The following is a 15,965-nucleotide window of genomic DNA, read 5'->3' on the forward strand; positions in this document are numbered from 1 at the left end:
TCTTCCAAATCTTTCCCTGTACATTTAGATATACATAGGTTTGTACATATAGAAGACTTCTGCACATAAACACAATCATGCAATACCTGTTATTCTGCAGATTGCCATTTAGTCCTGATCATACCCCTCCAGCTTGGCACTTTGGCAGTATAGACAATACTTCTAAGTGACATGCCCTTCCCAGTGCTGGGCCATGTGATCACTCCATTCAGAGCATGGTTTCTTAGAGCTTCAGCAAGTATTTACTGAGTGCCTACTCTGTGCCACATACAAAGATGCTAAACAAAATAGGCACAGTGTCTGCCCTCACAGAGCTAAAAATCTGGTGTAAGACACAGCATTAAATAAATAATCAGCTGTGAACATAATTTCAAATGGGAGTGAGTGCTAAAAGAAGATGATACAAGAGAACACAACCAGGAGAACTAATTTTGATGGGGACTAGGAGAGCCCTCTGAATTGCTGAAAAAGCTACATTCAAGCCAAATCTGAAGCATTGTAAAAATCAGACAATTCAAAACAGGAGAGGAAAGAATGATCCAGGAAAGGAAGACAGTGAGCAACAACCCCAAGATGGAAAAGGCCTTGGGGCCTTCTGGGATCAGAGAGAAAGTCAGTCCACGGGGAAAACAACACAAGATGAGGCTGAATGGGGAGAGGCGCCCAATCACACAGTAAGTCAGTATACATTTGGGGATTTTATTCTTTTTTGGATGGGGGGGTGGACTGACTGATTGGTTGATTGATTTAATGGAGGTACTGGGGATTGAAACAGGACCTCATGCATGCAAAGCACACGCATGGGTTTTATTGTAAGAGCAAAGGGAAGCCATTCAACAATCCTGAATGAGTCACATGATCTATGTCTTATTTTTAACTTAAAATAAACGTATTAGATTTACTGAAAAATAAATTGAAGGGAAAATAAAAACCAATGGTGAAAGGCTGATAGCCTTTTCTCTAAGGTGAGGAACAATACAAGGATGCCTGCTTTCACCACTTCCACTCAAAATAGTACTAGAAGTCCCAACTAGAGCAGTTAGGCAAGAAAGAGAGATAAAAGGCATCCACATGGAAAAAGCAGAAGTAAAATTCTCTCTTTGCAGATGACATGATCTTACATGTGGAAAACCCTAAAGATTTCAATTTCACCAGAAAAAAAAACTGTTAAGACTAATAAACAAATTAATCAAAGTTGCAGAATACAAAATTAACCCACAAAATTCAGTTGCATTTCCATATACTAACAATAAACATTCCGGAAAGGAAATTATAAAAACAATCCCATTTACAATAGCATCAAAAAGAATAAAATACTTAGGAATAAACTTAAACAAGGAGGCAAAAGACTTGGACACCCAAAACTACAAAACATTGCTGAAAGAGATTAAAGAAGACATAATTAAATGAAAAGATATTCTGTGGTCACTGAAAACTTAAAATTGTTAAAATGTCGATACTATCCAAAGTAATCTACAGAGTCAATGCAATCTCTATCAGAATCTCAATGACATTTTTTTTGCAGAAATAGAAAAAGCCATCCTAAAATTCAAATAGAAGCTCAAAGAATCCCTAGTACCCAGTACAATCTTGAAAAAGAAGAACAAAGTTGGAGGTGTAACACTTTCTGATTTCAAAACTTAAACAAAGCTACGGTATTCAAGAGTGTGGTGGTACTGGCATAAAGACAGACATACAGACCAAGTGAATGGAATAGAGAGCCCAGAAATAAGCCCTCATATATCCGGTCAAACGATTTTCAACAAGGGTATCAAAACCATTTAATGGGAAAAGACTATCTTTTCAACAAATAGTATTAAGAAAACTGAATACCCATATGCAAAAAGAAGAAAGAAAAGAAAGAAAAGAAAGAAAGGAAGAAAGAAAAGAAAGAAAGAAAGAAAGAAAGAAAGAAAGAAAGAAAGAAAGAAAGAAAGAAAGAAAAGAAAGGAAGGAAGGGAGGGAGGGAGGAAGGAAGGGAGGGAGGAAGGAAGGAAGGAAGGAAGGAAGGAAGAAAGAAAGAAAAGAAAAGAAAGAAATTGGACCTTTATCTTACACTATACACAAAAAATTTTAATTACAAATTCAGAATGGATCAAAGACCTAACCACAAGGGCTAAAAGGATAAAGTTCTTAGAAGAAAATATAAGGGAAAGCTTTATTGGATTTGGCAATAATATTCTTAGAAATGACACCAAAAGGACAGGGAACAAAAGAAAAAATAGATGAGCTGGACTTCATCAAAAGTAAAAATTTTGTACATCAAAAGATACTGCCAACAGAGTAAAAAAACCCATGGAATGGGAGAAGATATTTGTAAACCATGTATCTGATAAGGGATTTGATACCCAGAATATACAAAGAACCTCTATAACTCAACAACATCAACAACAAATTTTAAATAGGCAAAGGACTTGAAGAGACATTTCTCCAAATAAGTTACACAAAAAGCCAAAAAGCACATGAAAAGATGCTCCACATCTTTAGAGAAATGCAAATCAAAACCACAATGAGATACCACTTCGTACTCATTAGGATGACTATTTAAAAAAAAAAATAGAAACCAACAAGTGTTGATGAGGATGTGGAAAAATTAGATCCCTTGTGCATGGCTGGTGACAATGTAAAATGGGACAGCCACCATGGAAAACAGTATGGCGATACCTCAAAAAGTTAAACACAAAATTACCGTATCATCCAGTAATTCCACTTTAGGGTATATTCCTAAAAGAATTGAAAACAGGGACTCAAACAGATGTTTGCATACCCGTGTTTATAGCAGCATTATTCACAATGGCCAAAAGGTGGAAGCAACCTAAGCGTCCATTGATGGATGAATGAATAAACAAAATGTGGCATATACATGCAATTGAATATTACTCAGCCTTAAAAAGGAAAAAACATTTGACACATGCTACAACATGGACAAACCTTGAAGACATTATGCTCTGTAAAAAACAGGCAGTTACAGAAGGACAAATTCTACATAATTCCACCTATATGAGGTACCTAAATTTGTCAAATTCATAGACAAAAAAATGGTGATTGCCAAGGGCTAGGGGAAGGGAGCAATGGAAAGGTATTGTTTAATGGGCACAGAGTGTCAGTTTTGCAAGTTTAACCATGTTCTGGAGATGGATGGTGCTGATGGCTACAAAACACTGGGGTTACACTTAATGCCACCCAATTGTGCACTTAAAAACAGTGAAAATGGTAAATTTATGTTGTGTGTATTTTACCACATTTAAAAAAAATGTATGTGCTAAGCCCCAAATTGAACCTACATGTTAATACTTTATTGAATCACAAAAATTTTCATTGTTTTTTAACTGAAAAAGTCCTAGGAGTCTATAGATAAAAAATAAAAAATAAAAAAACAACAATTATTCTGAGGGCATTATACCTACTTAACAGTGGAACATGAAAATGTTTCCCAAAACTCCCATTTTCCCCATTATTTCCCCATTGATAAGATTCAAGATCTCTTATCAATAAGTTGACAAGAACAAAGGTTGAGATAAAAACTTTTTCAGAAAACAAAAAGGATACATTCTTCAAAAAGTCAAGAGAAGCAAGGTCAATGGGAAAAACAACTTTCATAACATGCCATGAGAAAGATAATCAAATTACTTAGGAAATGTGGCCCTGAAAAGGGAAATTACGAAATTATTTTTCAAGACCATGGCACCAAAGAGCAAGATTACTCAAGCAACATGGAAACTAACAAGGTGGCTGCTCTACATGGGCATAAGGAGTCCTTTAACATGTAAGTGATGGCATAGGAATAGTGAATTTGGACCTAAAACAAATTTATGTCCCTATTAACTGTATTACAAAACCCTCACTTCAATCTTAAAGAATTTTGCAAAATTGTCATTCTAATTAAACAAAAGCTAGTCAAATAATACTACCCTTAAATTGCACAGAATAGAGAGGACAAAAGATAATAGTAGGAGTGATCTTTTTGGTTCTCTTAAACAATGCAAAGTGGAGCTAGGAATAAACTAAATCAATCTTCTACCCTCTTTCCTTTACACACTAGACTGGCTACTTCCCTTCACTTCTCCTACCCCAACTTCCAGACCAAATGAAGCCACCCTGAAATGAAGTCATTGCAGGGCAGGAAAAGCCCAAGACTGACAATCATCTAAAACTCCAATTTCAGATCTATCCTAGCACGTGCCATCCCAGACGCTGTGGGAAGACTGAAATCCTAGCAAAAGTTCCCAAGGCCAGTGATTTCAGAGTACACTGGGTCAAAGCCAATATCACCACTTCAACTTTTTCCCTCAAAATCCTAAGTACAAAATATAAAACAAGTAACAGTCTTTTGAAACATTAAAAGACATATTAAGTGTTTAATTAACATTATTTACATTACTGTGTTATGCTATTATAATCAAAAAAAGGCTGGACAGACAGCTACCCAAGACAAAGATCTAAGAGAAGAAAAGAGTATGGGCTGGGGCATGAGGAGTGTGAAGAACTTGTGTTTCTAATGGTTAAAAAAGCTCAAGGAGTAATTCCTGGAAGATGACCTGAACATGGTAACAGCACTCAAGATATCAATACCATGCACTGTTTAGTGGGTTTCTAGATGATTTGGTACCTAGGTAAGAACCCTGAACCCTAGCCAAAATTCTGCCCCATAATATGCACAACCCCACTCATCCACTGCCCACACTAGCTCGCCACCTGCCAACAGAGCTCCCTAATCTAGCCTGCGCACCATCTTAGCCGGCCCTGGAAGGCAGGCTTCCTCAACTCTCTGCCTCTGTTTCCTCCAGAGAAGAAAATTAGGGGAAAGGAATAGGAAGAAGACATTTTTCTGTTTATACCCTTTTTGTATCTTTTCTTTTTTTATACACTGTACATTTATTACTGCCTCAAAAATGAGTAATATTGAAGATATTCTGTATATTGAATAAATTAATTAATTTAACTGAATGGTATTAAAAATGTGGGGGAAAAATCTGTAATATCTATGACAAAAGGTTAATCTTCAGAACATATAAAAAGTTTACAAATCAATAAGAAAAAGACAAATAACCCACCAGAAAAATAGACAAATGTCATGAATTGGTAATTTTCACACACATACACACACACACACACACACACACACACACACGTCAATAAATACAGCAAAATAAAAAAGCAATTAAATATCGCCTCCATCTAATGAATTAGCAAGTAATCTTACAAAATGTATAATATTGATATTATCAAAACTAGAGAAACTAGCATCCTCACATACTACTAGTGGGAGTATAAATTGATAATACATTTCTGGAAGAAGTATGTATATATTTATATATCCTTACATATAAATAGCATAAATCAACATATTAAATACATCAAAAGTCTTAAAATCTACATACTCTTTGGCCCAATAATTGGAATTTTGCTGACACACAGGAATAATTGCATCCAAACAGGCACTTTTACTTTTTACAGTCCCAGAAAGAAGATATCCAACTAATGAATCTGACAATCACCTAATAAAAAGGCCAGGTTTTTTTCCCTGCCTGCAAAAGGGTTCCTGGACCCAATTCCAATATGTGTGTGTGGAGGCTTCCCCACACCAACATGCAATTCTCAGACACCAGTAGGGTCTCTGACAATTCAGCTCAGTTCTGACACTATCTACCCAGAGACAGAATCAGATTCCAAGGGTAAAGAGATCAGTCCCACAAGACCACCCTCCATGTCAGACGCCAGTCCCTAGCCCAGGTTGTTACCTATACTCCTAACCACTGGCTATAAATCAGAGGTTCCCCCAACCCTCTCTTCAGGTTCGATTAATTTGCAAGGATGGCTCATAGAACTCAGGAAAACACATTTACTCACTAGACCAATGATTCATTATAAAAGGACATTAAAGGATATGAATCAACAGCCAGACATTTTGGGTTTTAATGGAAGCTTCATTAGATAGGCATGGTTGATTAAATCACTGGCCCATTTTAGTGATTGATTCAACCTTCAGCACCTCTTCCCTTCCTGGAGGTCAAGGGATGGGACTGAAAGTTCTAACCCTCTAAACATATGGTTTGTTCTCCTGGCAATCAGCTCCCATCCTTGGGTGGAATCCAGAATTTACCTTCCCTGAAGCATTTTCAGGAACTGAGGACAAAAAAACAAACATTACCTCAATGCTCTTATCACTCAGGAAATTCCAAGCATTTTTCGAGCTGTGAGTCTGGAATGGCAGATGAAGATCAAATATATATGAGATAAATTTAAATCACAATCACACTATGTGAGGCTCAGTAGTTGACAAGCCCACCAATGCAAAAAGTTTCAAATTCACATTTTAGAGCCTCACTCTTTAATAGACATGGAGAGCCAAGAATCGTCAAGTTGAGAAAAGCCACCAACATGAAAGATTGAGAGCAAAACAGAGATAGCACAAGGTATAGAAGAAATGGTTTTTAAACATTTAGCCAATTTTACCTCAACTTAAAAAAAAAAAAAACTATAGTTAACATCCCTAGAGAGAAGAGAAGATACTGCATCCATGAAACCACAACAGTATGTGTTGAGGGTCCCCAAGATTACAGATCAAGGCCTCCAAAATTCAAAAGGAAGATATGTGCAACCTATACTTCTGTACCAGCCCAAATTATCAATTAAGTTTAAAAGCAGAATAACAGCATTTTCAGACTTTCAGGAACTCAAAAATGGTCCTCCTCTTCTCCCATTCTTACAATTGTTATTGGAGTGCAAGCTCCAACAAAGCTAGAGGATAAAACAAGAAGTAAGATACGAGATTCCACACAGGAAAGAGGCAAAGGGAAAGATACAATGATACAATGGTAGCTGCCCGGCAGATCTAGACAACAATCAATCCAGATTAAAGCAGGTCTTCCACCAGTCTTCCCTGTCTCAGCAGATGGCTTGACCGCCTATCTACCCACTCACTCAAGCTAAGAAAGAGAAAGTCATTCTTGATTCTCTCTCAAACCCCAAAGTAAACACACTCATGATTTTACCTTCTAAATAAGCTCATAATCTATTCACTTCTTTCCATCTCCATTACCACCACCAGATGACTCCATCATCTCTCACCTGGTCTACTGGAACAGACAGCTAACTAGTCTACCTTTTTCTGCACAAGTCATTTTCCAAATATCAACTGGTGATTTTTTAAAATACAAATAAGATCATGTTACTCTGCTTAAAATCCTTCAATAACTTCTCATTCCATCCAGAATGAAACCCAGGTTTCCAAATATGGCCCACCAGGCTCTGTATAATCTGGCTCCTGACTAGCTTTAGAATCTTATCTTATTTTCCTCTCATACTCTCTGACTATATTCCAACCAAAGTGGCCTTGCAGATCCTCAAGCATGTGAATTTTCTCCTGCCTCTGCACATGATAGTCTCTTTACATCAAATTCCCCAGCTCTTCACATTGAATTATTCTCATCTTTCATGACTCAGAGAGAGCTTTCCTGACCATCAATTCTCAATTAGCCCTTAACAGGTCAGTTTCCCTTCATTTCTGTTTCTCAATGAGTTAAAATGAGAGGGTTTTGTTGACTGAATTATGGTATATCCTAATAGAACAGTATGCAACTTTTTAAATGAGGTTATCAAAAAATATTAAGGATATATGGTTAAGCAAGACAAGTTTTAAGAATTAGAACAAGATGGATGAGGAGAATTTTTCCTTCAGCTACCAGGACACACTATAAAGTTGTAATGGTTAATACAGTGGGCACTGGCACAAGGACAATGAGGCCGAACGGATGAGGACAAAAAGCCTAGAAACAGATTCATGTGTGATGGAAACTTGTCATAATAAAAGAGGTAGCATTGCAGAGCCACAGGCCCAAGGATGACCTTTCGAATAAATGATGCTGAGACAACCAAGTATCCATTGGGAAAAAAAGCTAAATTCCTATCTCACAACATATTTTATAGAAAAAAGTAAATTTCTATTTAAAGACTGAAAAAGGAAACTTAAAAATTCTTAGAGAAAGATGTATGACTTTTGGATAGGACAGAATTTCTTGAAATGCTTCCTCTTCTCTCTTAAAAATACACACACACACACACAGAGGTACAAATCTAAAAAGGAAAATATTGATGAATTTGACTTAATTAAATTAAAACTTCTGGACATCAGTAGCATCAAATTAAAAATATAAGCAACAGACTAAATGCAGGTATTTGTAATATAAGTAACTGCCAAAAGACTAGTATCAAAAATATGTAAAGAATATTTTAACATCGATTTAAAACATACAAACAATCCGCTTCAAACATGGGCAAAGGTCATTCCCAAAAGAAGAAATCTGAATTCACAATAGGGATATGAAAAAATTCTTCACTACGCTAGTAATCAGGCAAATACAAATTAAAACCATAATGAGATATCATTTCACACCCATCAGCTTCGCAAAAATTTGTCTGACAACACAGAGTATTGTTGAGGCTACAGAATAATGAGAACTCCCATCCATTTCTGGTGGAAAGATACTGATACAACCTGGCAATATCTAATAAAATGGAACACCATACACCCTAAGAGCTAGCAATTCCATTCTAGGAATATACTCTAAAGGAGTAGCTTTCAAACTTTTTGATCATCACACACCTATTTTACATTGTGACCTGGTGCACACACACTTACTTATTCAATTGAAAGGAAAATTCACAAAGCAGTGCTTAGTCTTCCTCTGTGTGACACATTCTGATAGTTCCATTCTCTTCTCATTCATTTTTTAAATCTTGAGGTGACTCATTCAATTGATTTTACAACCAAAAATAGGTAAACACAACCAATTCAAAAAACTGCCCCAGAAAATATTCTTACATATAGAGTGAAGGTAGAAGAATATTCAGTATGGCATTCTTTGTCAAAAGAAATTTAAAACAACGTAACAGTCAGTCAGCATGAGAGTGAATTAAAAACCACAGGCATATTCAGACAATGGAATATGCTACAGCAAAGCAAATGAAAGAACTAGAACTGTTAAGTGTTATTATAAATAGATTTCAGGAACTTAATACTAAGCAAAACAAGCAAGTTGCAGAAGAATATATATAGCATAAACCTATATACACTTTTTAAACATACAAAATAATGCTATACATTGTTTGGAGATACATTTATTATATGATGAATAAAGGAAAAAGATATGCACAGGAAAAAAGGAAAAAGATCACAGAAGAACATGGAAAAGCAAGTGAAATGGAAAAACCAATTGAACAACTAGATACTACAAAGTTAAAAGTCGCCCATCTTCAAAATTAAACTATTGCCTCCCAGGACAGCAGCTTCCTTCCAGGCATAAGGCCAATAAAAGAAAGGTTCAGCCTGCCAGCTAGAGACCAACGCAGCCAAACTGAGATCAGTCTGCAAAGCTTATTTTTTAAAACTGTTCTATTTGGTAATCAAGTACACTGAGTATCTATTTTTAACTAAGTATTGAAATTCAGAACATGGACCAAAAAACGCAACAGGTAGTTGTGGGTGGATGAGATGTCACAGCAGATGCCCCAAGCACAGCCATGTGCCAGTAAGGCTGAGTCACTGTGATGTGCTGAAAAGAGACACTAAGGCTGAGATGCCACAGGTCGCAGTGAGCCCTCTCTGCTTTCCTCTCAGGCATCGCTTCGGAATGCTGAACACTGAGATACCTTCAAGATTAGTAAATCACTGAAAAAGACAAAAGATGGCATCTTACAAATGGCACCTGCTTGTGACCAAGTTAACATACAGCAGAGAGCTAATAAGCATTCAGCAGGCTCATGGACTAATTCCCTAAAATTAAAACTTTGGCCCCTCCAGGTCTCAATATTCCACCTAGAAAAGTAAACCCTGCACTATTAACACACTTGACTGTAATTTCAAAAATGTCAATTCATTTGTCAGGGAATGTCATTTAAAAGAATCACGTATAACAGAATTTCAGTAATAAACTATCAGACCAATAAACATGTTCCAAGCCATAAGACCAAACCATGTTAATTCCCAAACCAAGCACCTTCTCTGGGAAAACACCTAATTCATTCATTCATTCAACCCTTACTTACTACACTACATGCAAAAGATATCATGGTAGATCTGAAGGAGGCACAAAAATAAATTAAACAAGAACCCTGTCCTTAACAGCCTAGCAATGGAGTTTAGAAACACACATGGTCTCAGATCAGGTAGAATGATTCAGTTGCCATAAGAGAAATAAAGATGAATTGCTATGAAAAAAAAAAAACTTAAACATTGCATAGATTCTTGCCTATCTTCTATTCCTCCTGTGAACCAGACCTAGAATACAGATACTCTGGTACCTCATCTCTTCAAGGACAAGTAGCTATATAGAGTAACGAGACTGGTTCTTGTGACCTCTAAATACCAGTCTCGTCATTTTATTCCTTCCAGGTATACTGTGCCCTACAGGTAATGCCCCATCTGAGTTAACAGAAATCCCAGACGTGGATCCCAATCCTCATAACTAAGTGCTGCTGATCTAAAAGAAGGAGAATGCCAAAAGTCACACACACATATACACACAAATTCTCTTCCCTAACTCTGCCACTGTTTTGCTATAGAAACTCGAGGAATTCACACTTTGGCTGATGGAAGAAAGAACTGTTAATGAGCCCCTAAAGAACTTCCATGAATCTTTCAGACAAGTACTACATAAGAGGCATCAATAATGTTCTAGGTTAATAACGATTTTCACATCATTTTATGTGTAGCAACTTTGTTACTGTAGGTAGAGGTATTTTTATTCCTTTTTTTAAATCTAAAGAAAGCAAATTCCAGAAATACTGCATATCATTATATGCCATTTCAAATATTTTTCACAGAGCTAGTTCAAACAGGGCCAGGTCTAGTGGATTCATTTCAAACTGATCATCAGATCCACTATTTGCATTTAAACACTCAACTAAACATTCAGGAATTTGGAAGCACCAAAGAGGCAGTCTACAGAAAAGAAGTGAGGTGACTTTATGTTGCTGAACCAAACTGTTCTCTGAGGATACTGACAAAATAGTAGGAAGTTCAGGTTTTTATCATCTTACATAAACCAGTCCCCAGTCCTCTGGCCATCAGTCCCCTGTCATGTCTTCAATATCTCTGACAAGAATGTTTGTGATAAACTAAAGAAGAAAGACCTTTTTCTATGTCCTATACACTCAGGCCAGGAAACATCCCTGGCACACAGGTTTGGGTTTTTTTAATGAGATAAAATACACAAATCATAAAATTCACCCTTACAGGTACATAATTCAGTCATTTTTGGCATATTTACAGAGTTGTATAACATCACCACTAATCAATTTTATAACACTTTCATCACCCCAAAAAGAAACCTCATAGCCACTGATCAATTAAACTGAAGGTAGTACCAGATGTTTTAAAAAGCATCCTACTGTTCCAATGAAGGGTCCAACTAACTTAGTCTTCCCTGTCTTACTACCTTATATCCAGGCCTTCGGCTTAGTCAGAGAAGATTTGCAAGATTTGTAGAAGACAAAGGGCAAAAGGGCCTAAAAAAGAAAGACTAAAAGAGAATCAAGAATGCAACACTCCTAGTAAGAAAATGCTCAAAAAATGATGGGGATATACTCAAAAGCTAACATGACAGAGCTCCCAATGACAAAGGCTAGAAAAACTTAGCAGCAAAATAAATGAAGACACTATATGGATTATAATCCACAGAATGAAGTAAATACCTAAAAATTCATACTGACATAAGCAGATAACTGAATAAATAATTTAGGGAGAAGGGATACCCCATCTTTACAGAAGAATTCAAATTACTAAATGTAGGAGGAATACAAAAATAAAAAAATCACTCTTAGATAAGCACCACATTAATAATAACTATAGGCAAGAACCATCAATGGATGCTGAAATTAATGGACAACAGTATGATGAGAAACAGAATATTTGCAGTCTCAAAGCATCATTCCACAAGATACTTACTAATTACAAAGGGAAAATCAGTTAGCTTTACAGTAGAGAAACCTGGTAGACACAATCTTAACCAAGTGGTCAAAGTTAATATACCAATGACTAGACATAGGAACATCATTACTCCCTGATCTGATGCACTGAAAGTAGTACAACATCACTTCTGTAGTATTCTTGGCAAAAAAAAAAAAGTGTTTCTCACTCTAATAAAGGGAAAACACTAGACAAACCCATATTGAGCCACATTTTACAAAATAACTAACCATTGCTATCTTTAAAAATGTCAGAATTATTAGAGACAGAGACAGGAACTCTCAGAGGTTAGGAAAACTAAGACACAACAACCAAATGCAAATTGTACCTTAGATTGGATCTTGAATGGAAAAAAGGACGTTAACGGGAAAACCGGCAAAATTTAAATAAGACTTACAGAATAATTATCAATATGTAACAGTGTTTATTTTCGGTAGTAGTTTTGTAACTTTTCTGTAAGTAAATGTATTTCAAAATTAAAAGTTGGGTTTTTCTTTTTATTTTTTTAATTGAAGAATAGTCAGTTATAATGTGTCAATTTCTGGTGTACAGCATAATGTTTCAGTCATATATATATATTTGTCTTCATATTCTTTTTCATTATAGGTTACTACAAGATATTGAATATAGGTTCCTGTGCCGTACAGAAGAAGTTTGTTTTTTATCTGTCTTATATATAGTAGTTAGTATTTGCAAATCTTGAACTCCCAATTTATCCCTTCCAACCCCCTTTTCCGCTGGTAACCATAACTATGTCTGTGAGTCTGTTTCTCCTTTGTAGATACGTTCATTAGTGTCTTTTTTTTTAGATTCCACATGAGTGATATCATCATATAGTATTTTTCTTTCTCTTTCTGGCTTACTGAAAAGTTGGGTTTTTTAATGCAACATTTCAAGGCCTGAGATCTTACTATTTCAACCCTATTGTGAAAAATGACTCACTTGGGGTAGCTATTGTACTTTTCCTATTAGGAAGGATTATCAAATGACATCAGATTCAGAATCCCAAATCCCAACTTTTACAGTGCATACTGGATTACAGAAGAAACAGCAAGAAAACAAGTCAATGATGAAAAATACACTTGCTAAAAGCCAGACAGCATTCTATTAACAAAGAGATATGCTTAAAAAAAATTAACATTCTGATCATAAAGCACAAATAAAACAACTAGAAACATAAATGTCAAGAACTGGACAAAACCAACTGAATCAAGTGATAAGATCATGACTTGAATTTCTGTGGTATTCAATTTTTAAGAGTCTGGTGAGAAAGGTTTATCATCAGGTAAAGGTTGGATGGGTTCTGGTACATACCCAGATTTCAAGTCAGTTATCCTCAAGCAGTTTGTAGCATCCAGCCCCACTTTTCCATTGCGGACCACGCTAGATATGAACGGGGAGAGCATTGGAGAAATTCGGTTCAAGGCCACTTCTGGGGACATTTTAGCTTGACTTGTAAATCACTGCTGAAAGGAGAAGGAAAGAATGGTGATCAGAATATCCAAAGGAACAAGATATAACAAGCTTCCTGGAAACCAGCACAGCACATAGAAGTGTCTCTTGTGTGATAACTCATTTCCTGTCTTGTAGCAGCATCTTCTAATGGCCATCCAGAAGAACTTATCTCCCTCCTGCTCACCTACTCAGGACATAGACTTTTCAGGAAGAGCAGCAACCCCTGAAATCCAATCTCTTCCCCCTTTCCAAAGCCAGTTCCTACACTACCATATTCTACTTAAAAGCTATCCCACTCTGTCTTACAACTGGCAGGTTCTACTTTAGTTGAAGCCTCAAGAAACTTTCACTGACAATCTTATCCCCCTAATACACAAAATACACACACCACTAGGTTATGAATTCCTCCCTCTGTGTTCCCACAAGGAGTAAAAACTTGTTTGATAAAACTATGTAAAATTCTGGAACAGGAATAACCTACCTGCAATTGTTACTTACTAAAAATTATTTACTCCTGATACACCTCTCTTAATTACTGTCCCTCCACAGTGTATTATAACTACCTGCTTAGTGATCTCTCCCCTGCAGGACTGTCTTGAATCCCTAGTTTTCAATAAAAGTACCTGGCATAGACTAAGCACCCAATAAACATCTTTTAATAAATAAATGAATGAGGAGACACAAAGCTAAAGAAATACTTACTTATGGAGAGAAGATATTATGCCCTCCAAAAAAAAAAAGAGAAGACACTATATCTGAGGAATAGATGTAGCAAAAATCTACTTAATAATTAAATCATGAAAACACATACCTATTCAGCTATTAAGCAACACAAACCAACACGGATCTAACAGTTTTTGACTTTAAGGCACTAAGAAGTTCTGAGACTTGAAAACATAAAAGTAAAACCAATAAATGATATCTAAATTACTTGGAAACCCACGGAGCTGGAGGAGGGAGTACATGAATTCCTCTTAATAGATTTCTAAATGAAAGCCTCCACTTTCAGAGGTGAATAAGTCAATTTAAATGATCATTTTCTTCTTCATTCTGAAGGATAATCCCACATCAAAAGCAAATTAATTTCCTTCAAGTTACAATTAGAAGTCAATGATGTTCTCATTCTAGTTTTCATATATTATGCCATTTGAGGATTTACAGCTCCTGCTAAATGTTGAAAACTAGTACGTGGTTTAATCATTTCAGAATAGTAATAAAGGGAAGGGCTGCAGTGATCTTTCAAAAAATAACAACATCATGACTCTATATAGTGATGACACCCAGAAGTACCACTGAAGCAGTATAAGCTTTATATTTTAGTACTCAAATCATCCTTTCTGCAAATATAAAACAAGCTCCTCTTCCAACCACTTAACATACTGGAATGGTGGAGGGAGATCATCTGCTATCACAAAATAAGAATAAACATCTCATGCACTGTGTTATCAGTCATAAAAATCATGTACATTTTATAACACTTTATCATTTATAAAAAGTTTCCATACACACTAGTTCAGTTGATCTTCACAACCCTGGATGATAAGGCATGTATTAGAATTCCCACCTTACAGATGATGTGGGGAATTTATAATTTGTCTTTGAATAGTATACTAGCCCATGTTAGCATTTTGAAGCCTACTTTTTTCCTACTCTGCAACATTTCCATTTTTATTTCTACCCATTGATGTCACAGCTCTTGAAAGGATGCTTATCTAGATCATATGCAAAACAGAAATACTCATGCTGGAAAAAAGCAAAAGGACCTGATCTACATTACAAAGTTATTCTTCCATGTATTTTCCCACAATACCTATTACTGTTTTACCTCACATTTCTATGAAAAAGAGGAACAGAACCAACACATTCTGAAAAATCTACTGATTATCAGGCACCATGTTACCCATCTCTATCTGTAATTTCATTTACTTCCCCATAGCTACCCTGTTCTCTGGTTAATATTACTGTTCCCAGTTCAGAGATAAAACTAAAGCTTAGCAAGACTAGGTAACTTGTTCAAAGTCACAAATCTAGCAAGCAGAAGGATCAGAATTCAAATCCAGATCTACCTTAGAGTCCACTATACACATCATCCTCTCAAATAAACATTTATAACTTCATTCGCCAAAGAGAAAACCAGCAAAGTGAATTTGTTTTAAAGCATACATCTAGTAAAATTTGAACAGACAAAAAGTCATGAATTTAAATTATTGATTGCTTAAAAACTAGAATCAAATTAGACTATTGCTGGCCGACTGCTGAAGCTGGCCTGAATGACTTACTAGGCAAACGCTAAAGGGAACAAAGCTGCTCCAGAAATCAAACTATACTTAAGGTGACAATACCCCATCCAATTCAGCAACTGTCGTGACCTTAGAATGACACCTGAAGTAATGAATTTGTCTTTGTTTCCAGAAGTGCCATAATACTATCTTTTGACAGTGCAAGATTTCATGCAGTATTAAAATGTTTCAACCGTAGCTGTTGTGACTTCTCTAAGAGTAAAAAAAAAAAAAAAAAAAAACCTGACTCCCAAATCAGAAGT

At 36.0% G+C, this 15,965-nt stretch overlaps 1 protein-coding gene across 5 annotated transcripts in view; it reads right to left on the reverse strand.

Annotated features, from left to right (window-relative positions):
* BABAM2 (BRISC and BRCA1 A complex member 2) overlaps nucleotides 1-15,965 on the reverse strand; it is a 357,253-nt gene that overhangs the window by 340,331 nt on the left and 957 nt on the right. For 4 of the 5 annotated variants that reach the window (XM_072937993.1, XM_072937995.1, XM_072937996.1 and 1 more), the window contains exon 2: nucleotides 13,283-13,434. In XM_072937993.1, the coding sequence (XP_072794094.1) occupies nucleotides 13,283-13,410 (128 nt within the window). In that variant the 5' untranslated portion in view covers nucleotides 13,411-13,434. The remainder of the gene's footprint in view (nucleotides 1-13,282; nucleotides 13,435-15,965) is intronic. The other variant, XM_072937994.1, reaches the window with a different exon arrangement.

Source organism: Vicugna pacos, chromosome 15, assembly GCF_048564905.1.
Source record: "Vicugna pacos chromosome 15, VicPac4, whole genome shotgun sequence".
NCBI lineage: Eukaryota > Metazoa > Chordata > Mammalia > Artiodactyla > Camelidae > Vicugna > Vicugna pacos.